The sequence below is a fragment of the Leucoraja erinacea genome, chromosome 21 (genome assembly GCF_028641065.1).
Source record: "Leucoraja erinacea ecotype New England chromosome 21, Leri_hhj_1, whole genome shotgun sequence".
NCBI classification, from domain to species: domain Eukaryota; kingdom Metazoa; phylum Chordata; class Chondrichthyes; order Rajiformes; family Rajidae; genus Leucoraja; species Leucoraja erinaceus.
The window spans coordinates 1,134,666-1,157,986 of record NC_073397.1 but is presented as its reverse complement, the minus strand read 5'-3'; the positions used below and the strand labels follow the sequence as shown (position 1 = coordinate 1,157,986).

Genomic DNA, 23,321 nt, shown 5'->3' with positions numbered 1-23,321 from the left:
CACCCCACCCGGTGTGTTAGCGGCAGCTGCTGCCACTCCGCCAACGGCGCTTTCAAAACAGACCCTTGGAGGAGGGAGGCGGAAGTAGAGTAGGGGTAGGGAGGGGGGTGATTGGAGGAGGGAGACGAACCAAAACACTCTCGGCAGCCCTGCACTGCAGCCAGGGCCGATCCCGGTCTCCGGCGCTGCAATTGCTGCCGAACCGCCACTGGACCATCCCGCACACCCACCCGAGAGCCTCCACACGCCCGGGGATGGCCAGAGGCGTCGGGAGTCAGACGGGCGCGGCGCCCCCAGGCCCACAGCCAGCGCAAAACCCAGCTCAGCTCTGCCTGTCCCGCCAGGTTAACCAGCAGCCATGTCTGCATTGAGACGGGGCTGTAGGCGAGACAGGCAGCTGAGCTGAAATTACCGTTCACAGAAGCCTCGCGCGTGTGTGTGTGCGTGAGTGTGTGAGTGTGTGTGTGTGTGTGTGTGTGAGTGTGTGTGTGTGTGTGTGTGAGTGTGCGCAAGGTATTCTGTCCGCGGTCCCCTCCATATTTTGGTTGCGATTTCTGTGCCTGACATGTGTTGTACGAGGAGCGCTGGCCTTCCTTCCCACCTCCTCTGCCCCTTCCTCTCTCTCTCTCTCATACGCCCCCCTCCACTCCCCTTATCCTGAGACCCCTCCTCTTCATCCTGCACTGATCTCCATTCCTGTGTCTATTCAGTCCTCACTGACATCCCCTGTGCTCCCCACTACCCCCCCCCCCCCCCCCCCCCCCCCATCTATTTATCCTGCACTGATCTCCCTAGCCACCTCGCGTTGATTCTCCTGCCACTCCCCATCAATCCTACACTGGTCCCCCAATTCTTCCTGTACTGACCCCCCTTCCCATCCATCCTGCAATGCTCACCCCTTCATCCTGCACTGCTCCCCCCCATCCATCCTGCACAGATCCCCCCCATTCAACCCCACTGACATCCCCCGCGCTCTCCCCTCATAATTTTACCTACTCCAACCAACACTCACTAATTCCCCAACCTCAATCCATCCAATCCACACCGATTCATACACCCCCAACCCCCGACCCTATTGTGCTGAAAATGTCTTCTGAGCTAACATTGACTATGTTTGATAACGGAATGCAATCAAATATGTTTTAATTCCCAATGTTATTATTTGTTTTAATCCATTAACATGGATTAATTAAATTTTGAACATGTGAAACATTAAAACCGCAGTTTTTACAGAATTCATTTTAATGGCAAATCAATGCTGTTAATATGGAGTATCAGTACTGTAGTTATTTAATGAGCAACATTCACAACTATACGTTGGATTTATCCAGGTTTCTACAGTCAGTCATATACATCACAAATTTGGTCGGGATATTTCAGTTCAAATTTTAACGTTAATTCTGAAGTGGGACTGATGGAAAAAGCGTTTATCAACAATTTTTTTTTAAATGGTGCTTACAAACTGGGTATCTTCATTGCCACATACACCTAATCTGAATGTCTGGTAATGTCTTGACACCTTTAAATATATTACCAAACATTTGCTGCATTTATGTCCTTTGGCCATCTCTTGTTAGTTAGTGTAATGTCAGCTGGGTATAGTCAGTTTTGTCAGCTATTATCATAAAATGCCTTTAGAAAATTCCTTGCAACCTGTATATTTTGTTGTGGATAAATTATGTGGGAAGCGAGAGTGTTTCTGTACCAATAGCAATAACGACCCATGCTATGGCCATGTCATGATAATGTTCGGTCCTTCACAGAAAACATGCTTGTAGTGTGCGTGGTTAAACATATATGTTATCAAGGTCCAGGATTTATTGACACAGGTTGATCATACGCTGAATAATTCAACCACATTTTTGTTTGGAAGTGGAAAGAAATAATAAAAATTGCATTAATTGCAATGTGTAAAAAGAGTTGAGATACCGTATTATCATTTTGCTGCATGTCATTGTGGTATATATATCATGGCTTGATTGGTGAATAAGTTAGTTTGTGACTTTATTTGAAGCAGAAATAATATGCGAATGCATAATTCCGACTGGTAACTGCGCGCTTCGTCCGAGCACGCGTCATGCAAGCCATCTTAAATGACCACCTAAAAATGTCATTTGGCAACCTAAAAAGCTGCCAAGGTTGCCCGGCTGGCAACAGGGAAAAAAAGTTAAGCGAGAGCCCTGGTATTGAGTATAGAAGTTGGAAGGTCATGTTGCAGTTGTATAAGACGTTGATGAGGCCGCATTTAGAGTATTGTGTTTAGTTCTGGCGACCATGTTATAGAAAAAATGTCGTCAAGCTGGAAAGGGTACAGAAAAGATTTACGAGATTGTTGCCTGGGAGAAGTGGAGTGGGCTGGGACTCAATTCCTTGGCGCACAGGAGGATGAGGGGTGATCTTATAGAGGTGTATAAAATCACGAGAGGAATATATTGGGTAGATGCACAGAGTCTCTTGCCCAGAGAAGGTGAATCGAGGACCAGAGGACATAGGTTTAAGGTGAAGGGGAAAAGATTTAATAGGAATCTGAGGGGTAACTTTTTCACACAAAGGGTGGTGGGTGTATAGTTGAGGCAGGAACTATCCCAACAATAAAGAAATAGTTAAGACATCCACATAGATATGGCAGATTTGGAGGGATATGGACCAAACAAGGGCATGTGGGACTATAGCTGGGGCATGTTTCCGGTGTGGGCAAGATAGACACAAAAAGCTGGAGTAACTCAGCAGGGCAGGCAGCATCTGTGGGGAGAAGGAATGGGTGACGTTTTGGGTCGAGATTCTAAAGCATACTGATGCCTGTACTTCCTCAGGCAGCCAATGAAATTTGGCACGTCTCCAACAACTCAGCAATGTTCACAGATGTACCCCACCCATCCTATGCATCATAGCTTGGGTCGGCTACTATTCTACCCAAGACCACTTGCAATTGTAGGGGCCCAGTTCAACATACAATCAAGCCTCCCTTTCCACCGACTCCATCTATACTTCACGTTACCGTATAACCATATAACAATTACAGCACGGAAACAGGCCATCTCGGTCCTTCAGTCCGTGCCGAACACTTATTCTCACCTAGTTGCATCTACCTGCACTCAGACCATAACCCTCCATTCCTTTCCCGTCCATATACCTATCCAATTTATTTTTAAATGATAAAATCGAACCTGCCTCCACCACTTCTACTGGAAGCTCATTCCACACAGCTACCACTTCCCGAGTAAAGAAGTTCCCACTCACATTACCCCTAAATTTCTGTCCCTTAGTTCTCAAATCACGTCCTTGTTTGAATCTTCCCTACTCTCAATGGAAAAAGCTTATCCACGTCAACTCTGCCTATCCCTCTCATCATTTTAGAGACCTCTATCAAGTCCACCCTTAACCTTCTGCGCTCCAAAGAATAAAGCCCTAACTTGTTCAACCTTTCTCTGTAACAAGGTGTAACAAGATGCAGCATGGACTGGATTTGTAATAACGAAGAAACAGTGAGAGGGGAAAGATTTAAGAGAAACAGAGGGGCAACGTTTTCCACACAGAGGGTGGTGGGTATATGGAATGAGCTGTCAGAGGAGGTAGTTAAGATAAGCACTATAACATTTTAAAGATATTTGACAGGTACATGGACCTCATCTGGTGTTTCATACCAGGACAAGAATAAAGCCCTAACTTGTTCAACCTTTCTCTGTAACTTAGTTGCTGAAACCCAGGCAACATTCTAGTAAATCTCCTCTGTACTCTCCCTATTTTGTTGACATCTTTCCTATAATTTGGCGACCAAAATTGTACACCATACTGCAGAATTGGCCTCACCAATGCCTTGTACAATTTTAACATTACATCCCAACTTCTATACTCAATGCTCTGCTTAATAAAGACCAGCACACCAAAAGCTTTCTTTACCACCGTATCTACATGAGATTCCACCTTCAGGGAACTATGCACAGTTATTCCTAGATCCCTCTGTTCAACCGCATTCCTCAATTCACTACCATTTACCATGTACGTCCAATTTTGATTTGTCCTGCGAAGATGTAGCACCTCACACTTATCAGCATTAAGCTCCATCTGCCATCTTTCAGCCCACTCTTCCAACTCCAAATCTCTCTGTAGACTTTGAAAATCTACTTCATTATCCACAACACCACCTATCTTAGTATCATCTGCATACTTACTAATCCAATTTACCACACCATCATCCAGATCATTGATGTATATGACAAACAACAGTGGACCCAACACAGAACCCTGAGGCACCCCACTAGTCACTGGCCTCTAACCTGACAAATAGCCATCGACCATTACTCTCTGGCATCTCCCATTCAGCCACTGTAGAATCCATCTTGCTACTCCACCATTAATACCCAACAATTGAACCTTCTTAACCAACCTTCCATGTGGAACCTTGTCAAAGGCCTTACTGAAGTCAATATAGACAACACCCACCGCTTTACCCTCATCAATTTCCCTAGTAACCTCTTCAAAAAATTCAAGAAGTTTAGTCAAACATAACCTTCCAGGCACAAATCCATGTTGACTGTTCCTAATCAGACCCTGTTTATCGAGATACTTATATATATTATCTCCAAATATCCTTTCCATTAATTTGCCCACCACTGACATCAAACTAACAGGTCTATAATTGCTAGGTTTATTCTTAGAACCCTTTTTGAACAATGGAACAACATGCGCAGTACGCCAATCCTTCGGCACCATTCCCGTTTCTAATGACATTTGAAATATTTCTGTCATAGCCCCTGCTATTTCTACACTAACTTCCCTCAATGTCCTAGGGAATATCCTGTCAGGACCTGGAGACTTATCCACTTTTATATTTGCCTTGCGAAAGCAGCCAACATAATCAAGGACCACTTAAAACTGTCATTCTCTCTTCTCCTCTCACCCATCAGGCAGGAGATACAAAATCTAGAAAGCATGTTCTCCACTGTTTGTCAGGCTCTTGAATGGACCTCTCATATGCTAAGGATGAACTCCAGATCTTCCAATCTACCTCATATAACCTTTGTACTTTTTTAAATCTGCACTTTCCCTGTAGATGTAAAACTATATTCTGCCATCTGTTTGCTTTCTCTTTAGCTCTACCTGTTATGGTATGGTATGATTTGCCTGAATGGCATACAAAATAAAGGAACTGAAGATGGTGGTTTACAAAATAACTCATCATGTGCTGAAGTTACTCAGCGGATCTAGCAGCATCATCTGGAGAACATGGATAGATGACGTTTCAGTTTGGGACCTTTCTTCAGGAAAACAAAGTTCTTCACTATACACTTGACATGAACAAACCAATATCAATCTTTGTACAAACCTGCAATTGTTGGAGCTGCCAAAAGCGTGTCATTAATTTGCAGCAGGAAGAGCAGTAGTACTTCCCAGGTTTCTCTCGACATGTTGGCAGAGTCATGAGCCAGTTTCTGAACAGCTGCTAGAACCCGCAGACACAACGTAATCTGGTTGTGAGCGTACTCTATTCTGAAAATAAAAAGATAATTATCTTTAAAACAAATTAAGTAATAACATTTGCAGGGAGTGTGTGCATGGACTGGTTGGTCAGCACTCACTGAGGAGCAGGCAAGAGGCAGAACGTGTTGCATGCAGGAGCTTCAAGCATGACAGAGAGGAGCCTAAATCTCGAGAGCACAGGTTTAAGATAACAGGAGAGAAATGTTAAGGAGATCTGAGGAGCAATATTTTCCACTAGGGGGTGACGATTAGGTCAAACAAATGCAGACAAATAGGATTACTGTAGATAAGCATTTAGACTCCTTCACAAAAATGGTATCTTCCATCTAACCTTCAAATACCTTGAAACATAATCTCCAATTTTACTTCGGAGTCACGTGAGTGACTACGTGAAGAAGGGCCGTCCGTCTGCGTGCGCGTCATTACGTCTGAACGCAACGCGCGACGGACTGGCAGAGGCACTGTGTCCTCTCAGTCCGTCAGGATGGGCAGGTAAGGGAAGTTGAATTACTTACCTGCGTTCTTTCAGGCTTGAAGCTGTTTATAGTTTCAGGGCCCAGATGTCGAGGAGACGGTCTGCGGGGAAGTCGGCTGCCGAAGACCGCAGCATTCCCAGTAGCGGGCGACGGTCATGTTTCCCGACATAGCGCCGGTAGAACCAGCAGGAGCCTTGTTGCAGGAGGAGGAGCTCCGTTGGTGGTCCTGCGGTATGTAAAACCACCCGCAAGTAAAACAAAACCCGTTGACTCAGATGAGTCCGGGGGGGGGGAAAGGGATACCCTCCCTCAACGGAGAGCGTCTGAGGCCGACTCTCCCACATAGGAGCAACTTTTTGGAGAAGCTGCTCCAACAATTACCTGCTCTAAAGGAGGGAGCTGTGTCAGCCCGGGCCTACAGCAGCAGGCAGTACCAAAGATCCTATAGCAGTGCAAGATAGGCTACTCCTGCTAAATGCAATGGACTGACGTGTAGTACGCTATGGAGGGGATCATGGGCATTTTTCCACGCCCATTTTAGCAACCTGAGCCTACCTAACCCGACCCGACTCGCACTGTAATCAATGTTGCGGGGCAACAGTTTGTGTGGGTTAGATTCATAAATCTGTCAGTTCAAACTTCTTGTCAAGAATAAAATTTGATTCTGGTAATTGTCTTTTTTAATGTTTTTTAAATCATTTCTTTTTAAATGGCTCACAAGCAGTGTTTGAGTTGATTTTGTAGTAACCGGAACCGACCGGACTCACAGGGTGATTGACATTGCGGGTGAACTTTTTGTGCGCGATTATAGGGTTAGATTCATAATTCTGTTAGTTCATAATTCTGTTGATTCTTGTTAAAGAATAAAATGTTTATAAACACACATACATGAATGTGATATAAATGTATATAACACACACAATTATATTTCTTCTAATCCAATAATGAACTTTATTTCAGACTAGACAAGGGACATTAAATAAGAAACATTGTAAATAAGAAACATTGTAAACCTCCCTGCAACTTCACACACACTAGGCCTTATCCCCCCCGGCACTCTCTCGCCTGCCCCCTTACTACAATGTCCCCCCTCCCCCTCCTATGCCCCTCTCCTCGCCGCCCCGGACCCCGCACTCTCTCTCCTCGCTGCCCCGGGCCCCCGCACTCTCTCTCCTCGCTGCCCCGGGCCCCGCACTCTCTCTCCTCGCTGCCCCGGTCCCCGCACTCCTTCTCCTCGCTGCCCCGGGCCCCGCACTCTCTCTCCCCGCTGCCCCGGGCCCCGCACTCCTTCTCCCCACTGCCCCGCACCCCCTCCCTCCCCGCTGCCCCGGGCCCCTCACTCCTTCTCCCCGCTGCCCCGGACCCCGCACTCTCTCTCCTCGCTGCCCCGGGCCCCACACTCCTTCTCCCCGCTGCCCCGGACCCCGCACTCTCTCTCCTCGCTGCCCCGGGCCCCGCACTCCTTCTCCCCGCTGCCCCGGGCCCCGCACTCTCTCTCCTCGCTGCCCCGGACCCCGCACTCTCTCTCCCCGCCGCCCCCGCGCCCCACACTCCTTCTCTCCGCTGCCCCGCACTCCTTCTCCTCACTGCCCCGGACCCCACACTCTCTCTCCCCGCTGCCCTGGGCCCCGCACTCCTTCTCCTCGCTGCCCCGGACCCCGCACTCCTTCTACTCGCTGGCCTGGACCCCACACTCCTTCTCCCCGCTGCCCCGGGCCCCACACTCCTTCTCCACGCTGCGGATCCAATCTTTGGCCGGAAGCAAGAAGGCGGGAGCAAGAAAGCGGAGCAAGATGGCGGAACAAGATGGCGGGGGCTGGTTGCTAAAATGGGTCATAAAATCTTCCATGAATCCGCCCATGAACGCACTTCACTTTTGCGTGAGAGTAACCCATCTTGCTCTGCTATAGGATCTTTGGGCAGTACTCACACATGGGGCAGCCCAATGTCTTCCCAGGGACAAGCAGAAGAAAGGAAGTACCTTTTACTTATATAGCACCGTTTAAGTTAACTTGCATTGACACCAAAGTGCTTTACATAAAATAAATAATACGCACAAAAGAAAATAAATACTTCTGCAATCATCCAGGTTCCACTGGGTGCTTCCTGGATAGAGATCTAGCAAATGTCTCCTGCTCTGAGGAGAGGAGCATTCACGGTCAGTTTCATTCTGCCCCAAAGCAAAAATCTCATTTAGGCCCGCTGGAGGGGCCATGTCAGCGCAGGTATCCTCAGGGGCCTGCGGCAGCACCTGTTTTCAGGGCTGCCTACAAATCTCACTCTCAGTGGAGGGGAGTGCGAGTGATCAGTAGGTAACTGATCTCGAATTAAAGTATGTGAAGCACATACATATGGCCTCAAGAGACAGCAGTTGGCAGAATATCCGCACAAATGCCGGCAAGGGAACAGCGCTATCAGGGTGACTTTGGAGAAACCAGCCGCCGAATCCTCTCTTCAGGTAAGACCAGAAGAAGGAAGCAAAAGCTGTCGGACCAATCAAGGTACCAACGACAAGCAAACTTCATCAGTAGGCGACAACACACCCCACACCTCCATAGGGGGTAAGCAGTTCACTGAAGCCGGTGGTAGCTTGAAAGCTGGGCACGGAAATATGATCAGAGTCGTCTTTCAAGGCAGACTCAGAATTATGGCCAGAATTGTCCTACAAGGCAGGCTCAGTATGATGAGGTTTTCAGACCAAGACCCAAGCAGAGGTCAGGAGAAACATGGAATCCACACTCCCTACCAGTCCTACTCCCAATCAAGGAGAGAAAAGGAACCCGCATCAGGGGCCTTTGGGCTTAACACAAGACCACCGGAAGCCATGGAGGTAGGTGGGTCTGGGTTTACTGAAACAAGGGATTGTGGACCAGTTACATGTTGCTAATTTTACTCTTGTGTTTTTGTTCAAAATGACAATAACATGAATTTCAGATCTGGTTTTAAAAAAGTAACAACATGTGATTATTTTTTTCTGCACAACATACATAGGTTCCAAGCAGACTTGGAACTCGGACCGGAGTTGTCTTCAAGGCAGGCCCAGTATTTTGGGCAGGATTGCCTTCCAGGACAGGTGACAGATGGAGTATGTCACTTCATCCAGGTTTAACTCATTTGTGCAGTACAGACTTTTAGAAACAGCAATTTTTTGTTACCGTCTAACTACTGTTTTATAGGAGCTTCCTATAAAATGGTCACATGGCATGCATCAACCTCAAAGATCGGTGTCTATTCACTAAGAACAGGAGATATTTGAAGTTTAACTGGATGGCATGGATCTGCCAAATGGGTTGACATCAGCTCCTAGACTATTGACAAAACTACGGAGACCATTTCTGGGACTACGAAGGTCTCAAAACCACATAGTAATGGCATATTTGGAGGACATTTTCATTTTTGGAGTCACCTAGAATTGGCAGAAGCATCAGTTAAACAAACTAAAACCCTGTTTGAAAGAATTGGTTACCTCATCCATCCAGTTAAATCAAAATTGACACCTACAAGGGTAATTGATTACCTAGAATTTACAATCAAAAATAGTAAATATGTTGGTGACTTTGCCTAGGGACAAACAACTATATTAATTAAGCCTGCAATGATCTGATCGTCAAATTCTAGCCATCTATCAAGCAAACAGCGAGTGTCATTGGCAAATAGTAGCTGCATTCCCAGAAGTACGTCACGGGCCTTTGCATCACCAGAATTTACAGCAAGCAAAGGAACGAACACTCAGATTACATGCAGGCCGAATTGGTAAACTATGGATTGCCAGCAGAGGCCATTGTTAAATAACTATGGTGGATAACGAATGGGAGACAGCTCAAGGGAAATTTTGCTCGAAAACCATCGGGGGTTCTTCAGACCTATGCAAGCGGCTAAGGATGGGGAGCCACCAACACAGGCTACAGCTGTGGGGGCAGATGGAATGAGCAGGAGTCTGTAATTCCCCAACACATGGAATCAATTACCCAGAATTGTTGGGGGCACAATATGGACTCAAGGTTCTCTGTAGCGATATGCAACCGGTGCTTGTTCAAATTCAGATTGATAACACCACTGCGGTGGCATATATCCATTAACAAGGGTGGTGTAAAATCTGTATCTTTCGACAGATTGTCGAACCTCATTTGGCACTGGTGTATCGAGAGGAATATTTGGGAAATCTACGAGGTAGATATAACACGGTGACAGATGCTGGATCACGAATGTTTAATAACAACATAGAATGGATGTTGAATCAGACAGTATTTAACAAAATAACTACACAAATTGGCATACCACATGTTGATCCGTTTTGCATCTAGACTAAACCATCAGTTACCCAGATACGTGTCCTGCGAGCTGGATCCAGGAGCAAAGGCAGTGGATGCTTTCTCCCTCAATTGGGGAGGAATGTTTATGTATGCTTTCCGCCAATTTGTCTCACAAACCGATGCTTGACAAAAATCAAGCAAGACTAAGCCACAGGCCTATTGGCAGTGCCAGATTGGCCTACTCAAGCCTGGTCCCCAAATATTTTGGGAATTATAGTCCAGCCAGTAATGGCTGTACCCAAGAGCAGGGACCTCCTAGTGAACCCAGTTACAGGGAGTAACCATCCACTACATGAACGTATAACTTGTTGGTCTGCAGATTCTGAGGAGGCCATTTCAAGGCATAGGACTGTCCGAACAAACACAACACAGTTCGGATAACGGATGTCTTGGAGTTCCTATCAACTCTGTACTATAACTATAAACAAAGTTATAGTGCAATCTATAGTGCCAGAGGCGCACTCTCCTCCTATCTGATGCCGGAAGCAGGGCACAGTTCGATAGGAACGCAACCCTTTACAACAAAATTCATGAAGGGAATTTACAATTTAAGACCTCCAAGGCCAAGGTACACTGACACACATGGGATGTGAGCGTGGTACAAACCCTACTTTGACAGCGGGGACCGCCTGTAACTAACCCTGAAGGTGGTATGCTGACAAAGAGTCCAGACACTGCAAAAGCTACTGTTGGACTACATGACCACCAATATGAACAACATAACATTCCTAATCAGGAACCTGATAAAACAGAGCAGGCCAGGAATGCCAGGGATGGAGATCTAGTTCTTGGCATATCCAGAGGACCAACGGTTGTGTGTGTGTGGCAACATACTAACACCACTATCCGAGAGTTACGGAGAACCTCAGAGGCTCAGAACAATCGGCCATAAAAAACCACACCAAAAGGTGTCAACTCAAACCATCTCCAGATGGTCAAATGAGGTATGGCGGTAGCAGGAGTAAACATTTATATGGTTAAATCTCACGCCACCAGGGCTGCATCTACGTCGGTAGCAAGAGCTATGGACGTGCCCCTTGACGACATCCTAGTGGCCGCAGGATGGACGAATGAAATAACCGTCCACCGGTTTTTATAACAAACCCATAACCGGACTGGGGTTGTTTGCACGTACCATTTTAAGTTCTGTCCCTTAGTTTCCCCCCCAAGGTTGGGAGGGGTAACTATTTTTTTTTAAACTTTTCTTTCATTTAAAGCATCAGTGTCTTTACTTAACATAGAAACATAGAAATTAGGTGCAGGAGTAGGCCATTCGGCCCTTCGAGCCTGCACCGCCATTCAATATGATCATGGCTGATCATCCAACTCAGTATCCCGTACCTGCCTTCTCTCCATACCCCCTGTCCAACCCCTTAAGAATTTTGTAAGTTTCTATAAGATCCCCTCTCAATCTTCTAAGATCCCCTCTCAATCTTCTAAATTCTAGAGAGTATAAACTTCATAAGACAGTCCTGACATCCCAGGAATCAGTCTGGTGAACCGTCTCTGCACTCCCTCTATGGCAATAATGTCCTTCCTCGGATTTGGAGACCAAAACTGTACCCAATACTCCAGGTGTGGTCTCACCAAGACCCTGTACAACTGCAGTAGAACCTCTCTGCTCCTATACTCAAATCCTTTTGCAATGAAAGCTAACATACCATTCGCTTTCTTTACTGCCTGCTGAACCTGCATGCCTACCTTCAATGACTGGTGTACCATGACACCCAGGTCTCGCTGCATCTCCCCCTTTCCCAATCGGCCACCATTTAGATAATAGTCTGCTTTCCTGTTTTTGCCACCAAAATGGATAACCTCACATTTATCCACATTATACTGCATCTGCCAAACATTTGCCCACTCACCCAGCCCATCCAAGTCACCCTGCAGTCTCCTAGCATCCTCCTCACAGCTAACACTGCCCCCCAGCTTAGTGTCATCCGCAAACTTGGAGATATTGCCTTCAATTCCCTCATCCAGATCATTAATATATATTGTAAATAGCTGGGGTCCCAGTACCGAGCCTTGGGGTACCCCACTAGTCACTGCCTGCCATTGTGAAAAGGACCCGTTTACTCCTATTCTTTGCTTCATGTTCGCCAGCCAGTTCTCTATCCACATCAATACTGAACCCCCAAATGCCTTGTGCTTTAAGTTTGTATACTAATCTCTTATGTGGGACCTTGTCGAAAGCCTTCTGGAAGTCCAGATACACCACATCCACTGGTTCTCCCCTATCCACGCTACTAGTTACATCCTCGAAAAATTCTATAAGATTCGTCAGACATGATTTACCTTTCGTAAATCCATGCTGACTTTGGCCAATGATTTCACCACTTTCCAAATGTGCTGCTATCCCATCTTTAATAACTGACTCTAGCAGTTTCCCCACTACCGATGTTAGACTAACTGGTCTGTAATTCCCCATTTTCTCTCTCCCTCCCTTCTTAAAAAGTGGGGTTACGTTTGCTACCCGCCAATCTTCAGGAACTACTCCAGAATCTAAAGAGTTTTGAAAGATTATTACTAATGCATCCACTATTTCTGGAGCTACTTCCTTGAGTACTCTGGGATGCAGCCTATCTGGCCCTGGGGATTTATCGGCCTTTAATCCATTCAATTTACCCATCACCACTTCCCGGCTAACCTGGATTTCACTCAATTCCTCCAACTCCTTTGACCCGCGGTCCCCTGCTATTTCCGGCAAATTATTTATGTCTTCCTTAGTGAAGACGGAACCAAAGTAGTTATTCAATTGGTCCGCCATATCCTTGTTCCCCATGATCAACTCACCTGTTTCTGACTGCAAGGGACCTACATTTGTTTTAACTAATCTCTTTCTTTTCACATATCTATAAAAACTTTTGCAGTCAGTTTTTATGTTCCCTGCCAGTTTTCTTTCATAATCTATTTTTCCTTTCCTAATTAAGCCCTTTGTCCTCCTCTGCTGGTCTTTGAATTTCTCCCAGTCCTCCGGTATGCTGCTTTTTCTGGCTAATTTGTACGCATCATCCTTTGCTTTGATACTATCCCTGATTTCCCTTGTTATCCATGGATGTACTACCTTCCCTGATTTATTCTTTTGCCAAACTGGGATGAACAATTTTTGTAGTTCATCCATGCAGTCTTTAAATGTCTTCCATTGCATATCCACCGTCAACCCTTTTAGAATTAATTGCCAGTCAATCTTGGCCAATTCACGTCTCATACCCTCAAAGTTACCTTTCTTTAAGTTCAGAACCATTGTTTCTGAATTAACAATGTCACTCTCCATCCTAATGAAGAACTCAACCATATTATGGTCACTCTTGCCCAAGGGGGCACGTACAACAAGATTGCTAACTAACCCTTCCTCATTACTCAATACCCAGTCTAAAATAGCCTGCTCTCTCGTTGGTTCCTCTACATGTTGATTTAGATAACTATCCCGCATACATTCCAAGAAATCCTCTTCCTCAGCACCCCTGCCAATTTGATTCACCCAATCTATATGTAGATTGAAGTCATCCATTATAAACGTTTTGCGTTTGTCGCACGCATTTCTAATTTCCTGTTTGATACCATCTCCAACTTCACTACTACTGTTAGGTGGCCTGTACACAACACCCACCAGTGTTTTCTGCCCCTTAGTGTTTTGCAGCTCTACCCTTACCGATTCCACATCCTCCAAACTAATGTCCTTCCTTTCCATTGCATTAATCCCCTCTCTAATCAGTAACGCTACCCCACCTCCTTTTCCTTTCTGTCTATCCCTCCTGAATATTGAATATCCCTGGGTGTTCAGCTCCCAGCCTTGGTCACCCTGGAGCCATGTCTCTGTGATCTCAACTATATCATAGTCATTAATAGCTATCTGCACATTCAACTCATCCACCTTATTACGAATGCTCCTTGCATTGAGACACAAAGCCTTCAGGCTTGTTTTTACAACACTCTTACCCCTTATACAATTATGTTGAAAAGTGGCCCTTTTTGATTTTTGCCCTGGTTTTGTCTGCCTGCCACTTTTACTTTTCACCTTGCTACCTATTTCTTCCACCCTCATTTTACACCCTTCGGTCTCTACGCTCACACATTTAAGAAACCCTTTCCCTTTAACTCCATCCTCCACTATCACATTCGACACCCCACCCCCCTTATTCAGTTTAAAGCCACCCGTGTAGCTGTGGCAAACCTGCCTGCCAGAATGCTGGTCCCACACCTGTTAAGATGCAATCCGTCCCTTTTGTACAGTTCCCCCTTACCCCAAAACAGATCCCAGTGATCTAAGAATCTAAATCCCTGCCCCGTGCACCAGTTCCTCAGCCACACGTTCAGGTCCCGTATCTCCCTGTTCCTGCTCTCGCCAGCACGGGGAACTGGAAGCAAACCAGAGATAACAACCCTGGAGGTCCTGCTTTTCAACATTTTTCCGAGCTCTCTAAAGTCACGCTGCAGAATATTCATCCCCTTTTTTCCGACATCGTTTGTGCCGACATGCACTACCACTTCCGGATGTTCACCTTCGCCCTTGAGGATTAACTACGTAATGTCTGAATGCTTTAATGATTACACGCATCCACGGTCAATCCATTCAGTGTGTGACGCCTGGATTCGTAACCGGCGTAAAATCACAGAGCTTTGAAACTTCACGTAGTCACTCACGTGACTCCGAAGTAAAACAGTAAGATTAAACGAGAACTTACCAGTTTGAAGTTTGATCTTGATTTCATGAGGAGTTACGATGAGCGATTACGTGCCCACTGCTCCCACCCTCATACTATCAAGGTCATATGGAAGTTCTAGTTTCTTCACAATCTTACTATTCTCAGGTCTTCTTTTTATCTGTGATTTAACACCGCTGCTTTGAAGATTGACGCGCACGCAGACAGACGGCCCTTCTTCACGTAATCGCTCATCGTAACTCCTCATAAAATGAAGATCAAACTTCAAACTGGTAAGTTCTTGTTTAATCTCACTATTCTTGATTCCATTGCTGAACAAAACAGTTCCTTCCCGCCCAGGTTATACATTTTATATATCCCAACTAAACTTTCACTCAATCTCCTCGGTTTCATACAAAACTGTATTAATTGTCTAACTACAATTCATTATACAGTGCCCTCCATAATGTTTGGGACAAAGGCCCATCATTTATTTATTTGTCTCTGTACTCCACAATTTGAGATTTGTAATAGAAAAAAATCACATGTGGTTAAAGTGCACATTGTAGCTGCGTTAATACATAGTCCCCCATTTCAGGGCACCATAATGTTTGGGACATATGGCTTCGCAGGCGTTTATAATTGCTCAGATGTGTTTAATTGTGTCCTTAACGCAGGTATAAGAGAGCTCTCAGCACCTAGTCTTTCCATCACCGTTGGAAACTTTTATTGCTGTTTATCAACACGAGGACCAAAGTTGTACCAATGAAAGTCAATAAGTCATTGTGAGACTGAGAAACAAGAATAAAACTGTTAGAGACATCAGCCAAACCTTAGGCTTAACAAAATCAACTGTTTGGAACATCATTAAGAAGAAAGAGAGCACGTGAGCTTACTAATCGCAAAGGGACTGGCAGGCCAAGGAAGACCTCCACAGCTGATGGCAGAAGAATTCTCTCTATAATAAATAAAAATCCCCAAACACCTGTACGACAGATCAGAAACACTCTTCAGGAGTCAGGTGTGGATATGTCAATGACCACTGTCCGCAGAAGAATTCATGAACAGAAATACAGAGGCTACACTGCAAGATGCAAACCACTGGTTAGCCACAAAAATAGGATGGCCAGGTTATAGTTTGCCAAGAAGTACTTAAAAGAGCAACGACAGTTCTGGAAAAAAGGTCTTGTGGACAGATGAGACAAAGATTAACTTATATCATTGTGATGGCAAGAGCAAAGTATGGAGGGGAGAAGGAACTGCCCAAGATCCATGTATGAAACACGGTGGTGGGGGTGTTATGACCTGGGCATGTATGGCTGCTGAAGGTACTGGCTCACTTATCTTCATTGATGATACAACTGCTGATGGTAGTAGCACAATTAGTTCTAAAGTATATAGACACATCCTATCTGCTCGTTCAAACAAATGCCTCAAAACATTGGCCGGCGGTTCATTCTACAGCAAGAAAATGATCCCAAACATACTGCTAAAGCAACAAAGTTTCAATGCTAAATAATGGTCAATTCCTGAGTGGCCAAGTCAATCACCCGATCTGAACCGAATTGAGCATGTCTTTTATATGCTGAAGAAAAAACTAAAATGGACTTGCCCCCAAAACAAACATAAGCTAAAGATGGCTGCAATACAGGCCTGGCAGAGCATCACCAGAGAAGACACCCAGCAAATGGTGATGTCCATGAATCACAGGCTTCAAGCAGTCATTGCATGCAAAGGATATGCACCAAAATACTAAACATGACTACTTTCATTTACATGACATTGCTGTGTCCAAAACATTATGGTGCCCTGAAATGGGGGATCTATGTATAAACACTGCTGTAATTTCTACACGGTGAAATCAAAATGTATAAAAATAGCCTTTATTAAAATCTGACAATGTGCACTTCAACCACATGTGATTTTTTCTATTACAAATCTCAAATTGTGGAGTACAGAGGCAAATAAATAAATGATGGGTTTTTGTCCCAAACATTATGGAGGGCACTGTACAGACTCAATGAACCACAAGGCCTATCAAATAAGATCCATGCACTTACCTGGGAACAAATAGATTCTGTAGATGTTTGAGAATAGTCTGCACATATAAATTTGGGTCTTTGATAATGGGCTGGGGGATAGAGTCACGGCGGGATACCAAAGCCATTATCCAGTCAGTGTAAACATCCACGCACAGTTTGACTGTTTCCCCATCCAGCGGCAGAGTAAGTCCATAACATAGCACCTCCATGGTCCATTTTACCTGTGCCAGAGACAAAACACATCACTATCTGTTTATAAATGCTGGCCCTTGTTACCAAATATAGGAATGATACAAAATTTTGAGATTTTAAAAATCCAGCCTGTAATTTATCCCATCAGATAAAGCATAAAAATAACTTTAATTTGATACCCAATTCACTTTCATATCTTCAGTATTAAAAAAGATGCTTACTTTCATATTCAGAAATTAGCATCAAATAGGGAATTGCTTTTCCATAAACTTAACACAAAAGTTGTGATCGAGGCAGTCAATGGACATAAAACCATATCTTTCTTAAAAAATTAAGAGAATTGAATGAAATTTTCAGTTATTATAGATTAGAAACATAGAAAATAGGTGCAGGAGTAGGCTATTCGGCCCTTCGAGCCTGCACCGCCATTCATGGCTGATCATCCAACTCAGTATCCTGTACCTGCCTTCTCTCCATACCCCCTGATCCCTCTAGCCACAAGGGCCACATCTAACTCCCTCTTAAATATAGCCAATGAACTGGCCTCAACTATCTTCCGTGGCAGAGAGTTCCAGAGATTCACCACTCTCTGCGTGAAAAATGTTTTTCTCATCTCGGTTCTAAAGGATTTCCCCCTCTATCCTTAAGCTGTGACCCCTTGTCCTAGACTTCCCCAACATCGGGAACAATCTTCCTGCATCTAGGTTGTCCAATCCCTTAAGAATTTTGTAAGTTTCTATTAGATCCCCCCTCAATCTCCTAAATTCTAGCGAGTAAATTCTATCCAGTCTTTTTTCATAAGAAAGTTCTGACATCCCAGGAATCAGTCTGGTGAACCTTCTCTGCACTGCCTCTATGGCAATAATGTCCTTCCTCAGATTTGGAGACTAAAACTGTACACAATACTCCAGGTGTGGTCTCACCAAGACCCTGTACAACTGCAGCAGAACCTATACTCCTATACTCAAATCCTTTTGCTATGAATGCCAACATACCATTCGCTGTCTTTACTGCCTGCTGCACCTACATGCCTACTTTCAATGACTGGTGTACCATGACACCCAGGTTTTGTTGCATCTCCCCTTTTCCTAATCAGCCACCATTTAGATAATAGTCAGCTTTCCTGTTTTTGCCACCAAAGTGGATAACCTCACATTTATCCACATTATACTGCATCTGCCATGCATTTGCCCACTCACCCAGCCTATCCAAGTCACCTTGCAGCCTCCTAGCATCCTACTCACAGCTAACACTGCCCCCCAGCTTCGTGACATCCGCAAACTTGGCGATGTTGCATTCAATTCCCTCGTCCAAATCATTAATATACATTGTAAATAGCTGGGATCCCAGCACTGAGCCTTGCGGTACCCCACTAGTCACTGCCTGCCATTCTGAAAAGGACCCGTTTACTCCTACTCTTTGCTTCCTGTTTACCAGCCAGTTCTCTATCCACATCAAAACTGAACCCCCAATGCCGTGTGTTTTAAGTTTGTATACTAATCTCTTATGTGGGACCTTGTCGAAAGCCTTCTGAAAGTCCAGATATAACACATCCACTGGTTCTCCCCTATCCACTCTACTAGTTACATCCTCGAAAAATTCCATAAGAATCGTCAGACATGATTTACCTTTCATAAATCCATGCTGACTTTGTCCAATGATTTCACCACTTTCCAAATGTGCTGCTATCCCATCTTTAATAACTGACTCTAGCAGTTTCCCCACTACCGATGTAATTCCCCGTTTTCTCTCTCCCTCCCTTTTTAAAAAGTGGAGTTACATTAGCTACCCTCCAATCCTCAGGAACTACTCCAGAATCTAAAGAGTTTTGAAAAATTATCACTAATGCATCCACTATTTCAGGGGCTACTTCCTTAAGTACTCTGGGATGCAGCCTATCTGGCCCTGGGGATTTATCGGCCTTTAATCCATTCAATTTACCTAACACCACTTCCCGGCTAACCTGGATTTCACTCAGTTCCTCCATCTCATTTGACCCGCGGTCCCCTGCCATTTCCGGCAGATTATTTATGTCTTCCTTGGTGAAGACGGAACCAAAGTAGTTATTCAATTGGTCTGCCATGTCCTTGTTCCCCATGATCAATTCACCTGTTTCTGACTGCAAGGGACCTACATTTGTTTTTACTAATCTCATTCTATTCACATATCTACAAAAACTTTTGCAGTCAGTTTTTATGTTCCCTGCCAGTTTTCTTTCATAATCTATTTCCCCTTTCCTAATTAAGCCCTTGAAGCATTCGGAAACAAATATGATACATCTTACTTGGATAACTTGAAATTAAAACATATAATTAGTTAGTTACCTAGTTGTAGATAATCACAAAATTGACCGGTGACGGAAATAGTAATAAACATCCAGGCTGCCTTGAAAATTCAAATATGTGATATTCTCAAGATCAGAAATTTAATATTATTGTAACATTAAAACAAATAGTAAATACCCAATAAAAAATTCATATTCATCAGTGTCATCAGATCAATCAAGTGGCAGGCAGTGGCAGATCAGGAGCGCCGCTGATGGTAGGTTTTGTAACAACGCTACCAAATGGAGTCACTAGCTGATTTCTTCTGAGGGAGTAGTATAGTAATTTCTGTCAACTATTTCACTCATGCATGTTGATGCCACCTTTCCAGTTGTGGTCAGAAATGTGCCCAGAGAAATACGCAGTTACTGGTGACTGCAACCATCAACTTTATTAGATCCATTAGACTGTGATCTTGGTATTATTTAACAAATCAAAGAGGTTATGCTGAGTTGATCATATTGAACAAAATCTTTAAAATCTTCAAAATGTTAGGACAGCTCACTAACTTGCACATTGAAGAGGGAATTAAAGAAGCATTTGAAAAGGGAAATGCTGTAGGTTTTATGGAAAAAGCAGGAAACTGATGGCTTTCAAATAGCTGGCAGAAGGATTTTCTCATGCTTCAAGATCATTTATAATCTACATTAAAAAAATTATGGATTGATTAAACTAATTCTTTAAGAAAGAACTGCAGATGCTGGAAAAATCAAAGGTAGACAAAAATGCTGGAGAAACCCAGTGGGTGAGGCAGCATCAATGGAGCGAAGGAATAGATGACGTTTCGGGTCGAGACCCTTCTTCAGACTGATGTGGGAAGGGGAGGAGGGGGCGGGAAGAAGAAAGGAAAAGGCGGAGACAATGGGCTGTGGGAGAGCTGGGAAGGGGAGGGCAAAGAGGGAGAAAGCAAGGGCTACCTGAAATTGGAGAAGTCAATATTCATACCGCTGGGGTGTAAACTACCTAAGCGAAATATGAGATGCTGCTCCTCCAATTTGTGGTGGGACTCAGTCCGGCCCAGGACAGAAAGGTCTGATTCGGAATGGGAGGGGGAGTTGAAGTGCTGAGCCACCGGGACATCAGGTTGGTTATTGCGAACTGAGCGGAGGTGTTGGGCAAAGCGATCGCCAAGCCTACGCTTGGTCTCACCGATGTAGAGCAGCTGACACCTAGAGTAGCGGATGTAATAGATGAGGTTGGAGGAGGTGCAGGTGAAGTTCCGCGGCACTTGGAAAGACTGCTCAGGTCCTTGGATGGAGTCAAGGGGGGAGGTAAAGCAACAAGTGTAGCATTTCCTGCGGTTGCAAGGGAAAATGGTTTGGGTGGGAAGGGGGTGGTTTGGGTGGGAAGGGACAAATTGACTAGGGAGTTACGGAGGGAGCTGTCTCTGTGGAAAGCCAAAAGGGGAGGAGATGGGAAGATGTGGCCTGTGATGGGATCCCGTTGGTGGTGGCAAATCTGGTGGTGGTGGTGGATTATCTGTTGTATGTGATGGCTGGTCGGGTGGAAGGTGAGGACAAGGGGGACTCTGCCCTTGTTACAAGTTGGGGGATGGGGAGTGAGAGCAGAGCTACGGGATGTAGAAGAGATCCTAGTGATAGCCTAATTTATAGTCAAAGAGGGGAACCCCCCTTCCCAAAAGAATGAGGACATCTCCAATGCACTGGTTTTGGAACACCTCATCCTGGGTGTAGATGCGGCGTAGACGGAGGCATTGGCAGTTGGGGGATAGAGTCCTTACAGGATGCAGGGTGGGAAGAAGTGTAGTCCAGATAGCCATGGGAGTCAGTGGGTTTGTAGTAGATATCGGTCAGCAGTCTGTTACCTGCGATGGAGATAGTGAGATCTAGAAACGGTAGGGAGATGTCGGAAATGGTCCAGGTGAATTTAAGTGCCGGATGGAAGTTAGTGGTGAGATGGATGAAGTCAGTGAGTTCTGCATGGGTGCAGGAGGTAGCACCAATGCAGTCGTCGATGTAGCAGAGTTAGAGTTTGTCGATAGGGCCACGGTACGCCTCAAACAAGGATTGTTCGACGTACTCTATAAAGAGGCAGGCATAGCTGGGGCCCATGCACGTGCCCATAGCTGCGCCTTGGGTTTGCAAATTGGAGGAGCAGCACCTCATATTTCGCTTGGGTAGTTTACACCCCAGCGGTATGTACATTGCTTTCTCCAATTTCAGGTAGTCCTTGATTTCTCTCTCTTTCCTCTCCCCTTCCCAGCTCTCTCTGGGCAGCTTACAACCCAGTGGTAAGATTTCTGATTTGTATAACGTCAAGTAACCTCTGCATTCCCTCTCTCTCCATCCCTCTCCCACCCAAGTCATACCAGCTTTAAAGTCATCTTATTGAGTGACACTGTCTGCATTCGTTCTCACCTAACAAACAGCCAAAAGGCCTGTTTCTTTTATCATCGTTTTTTTGCATATCTTTCATTCATTTGTTCTATATCTCTCTCTATCGCTGTACATGTATCTCGTATCCCTTTCCCCAGCCTCTCCAGGCTGAAGGGCCTCGATCCGAAACATTACCCTATTCCTCATCTCCAGAAATGCCGCCTGTTACTCCTGCATTTCAAGTCGTCAAATCAAGAGAGTTTATTGTCATGTGTCGCCAATAGGACAATGAAATTCTTGCATTGCTGCAGCACAACAGGATATTGTAGTCATACAGATCAGATCAGTGTGTCCACATACCATAGAATATGAATATATATATATTTGCCCGGTAGGCGGCGCGGTTCTAGGCAGCAGCGGCCTCTGCAGCCTGTCTGCGTTTTTATTATTTTTTGTCTGTGTTTTTATGTAGTTTTTGTTATTTTATGTTGGGGTGTGTGTGTGGGGGGGTGGGGGGTGGGGTGGGAGGGGGGGGGAAACTTTTGAATCTCTCCCTGCACTGGAGACCCGACCTTTTCTCGTCAGGTCTCAGGTGTCGTTGGGGCCGCAACGAGGAGCGGCTTCCAACGGGAAGAAGCCGGGGACTCTGGTGCCGACTCACCGTTGCCGTCGCGGAGCTGGCCGAGACCGGAGCGGGTGGAACGGTGGAGGAGCGCTGCTGCTGCTGCTGCCGCTGCTGAGTCGGAGGCTGCTACTGCGGGGCTGCGGACGGCGGCACCGGGAGCCCGCGGATCCCTGGAGGGAGACCGCTTTTCGGGGCTCCTGCAACGGCGAATTCTCCCGCCCGTGTTGCGGGGTTGAAGAGCTCCTGGAGCGGGGCCTACATCACTGCCCCGCGCGGCTGGAATGGCCGCAGGACTTTGCGAGCGCACACTGGGGGCTCCAACACCAAGACCCGGTGTGCGACCTCGCACCACCCGGCGTGGCTTCAATGGCCGCGGGACAATCGCCATCGCAAGCCGGGGGCTTTGACTTTGACTCTGACATCGGGGGGGGGGGGGGGGGGGGAGAGTGCAGTGGAGAGATAAGTTTTTTTTGGCCTTCCATCACAGCTATGTGATGGATGTTTATGTAAAATGTAATTATGTTGTGTCTGGGGTTTATTTGTGTGTAATGTATGGCTGCAGAAACGGCATTTCGTTTGGACCTCCAGGGGTCCAAATGACAATTAAATTGACTCTTGACTCTTGATATACACACTTCAGTAAACAGATGAAGTGCAATAGGTTGTTATAGTTCATAGTTTGTTTGAAGTTGTCTGATGGCTGCGGGGAAGAAGCTGCTTCTGAATCTGGATGTTGCCGATTTCAGGCTCATGTACGTGCTACCGACTCTCCGTCATCTTCTCAGGAAGTAGAGGTGCTGATGTGCTTTCTTTATGATTGCATCAGTGTTCCAGGACCAGGAGAGATCTTCGGAAATATGCACGCCCAGGAATTTGAAGTTCTTGACCC

At 45.5% G+C, this 23,321-nt stretch overlaps 1 protein-coding gene across 6 annotated transcripts in view; it reads right to left on the bottom strand.

Annotated features, from left to right (window-relative positions):
• ralgapb (Ral GTPase activating protein non-catalytic subunit beta) overlaps positions 1 to 23,321 on the bottom strand; it is a 131,426-nt gene that overhangs the window by 93,854 nt on the left and 14,251 nt on the right. For all 6 annotated transcript variants that reach the window (XM_055651956.1, XM_055651957.1, XM_055651958.1 and 3 more), the window contains exons 3-4: positions 16,974 to 17,176; positions 5,327 to 5,490 (exon numbers count right to left, since the gene is read on the bottom strand). In XM_055651956.1, the coding sequence (XP_055507931.1) occupies positions 5,327 to 5,490; positions 16,974 to 17,176 (367 nt within the window). The remainder of the gene's footprint in view (positions 1 to 5,326; positions 5,491 to 16,973; positions 17,177 to 23,321) is intronic.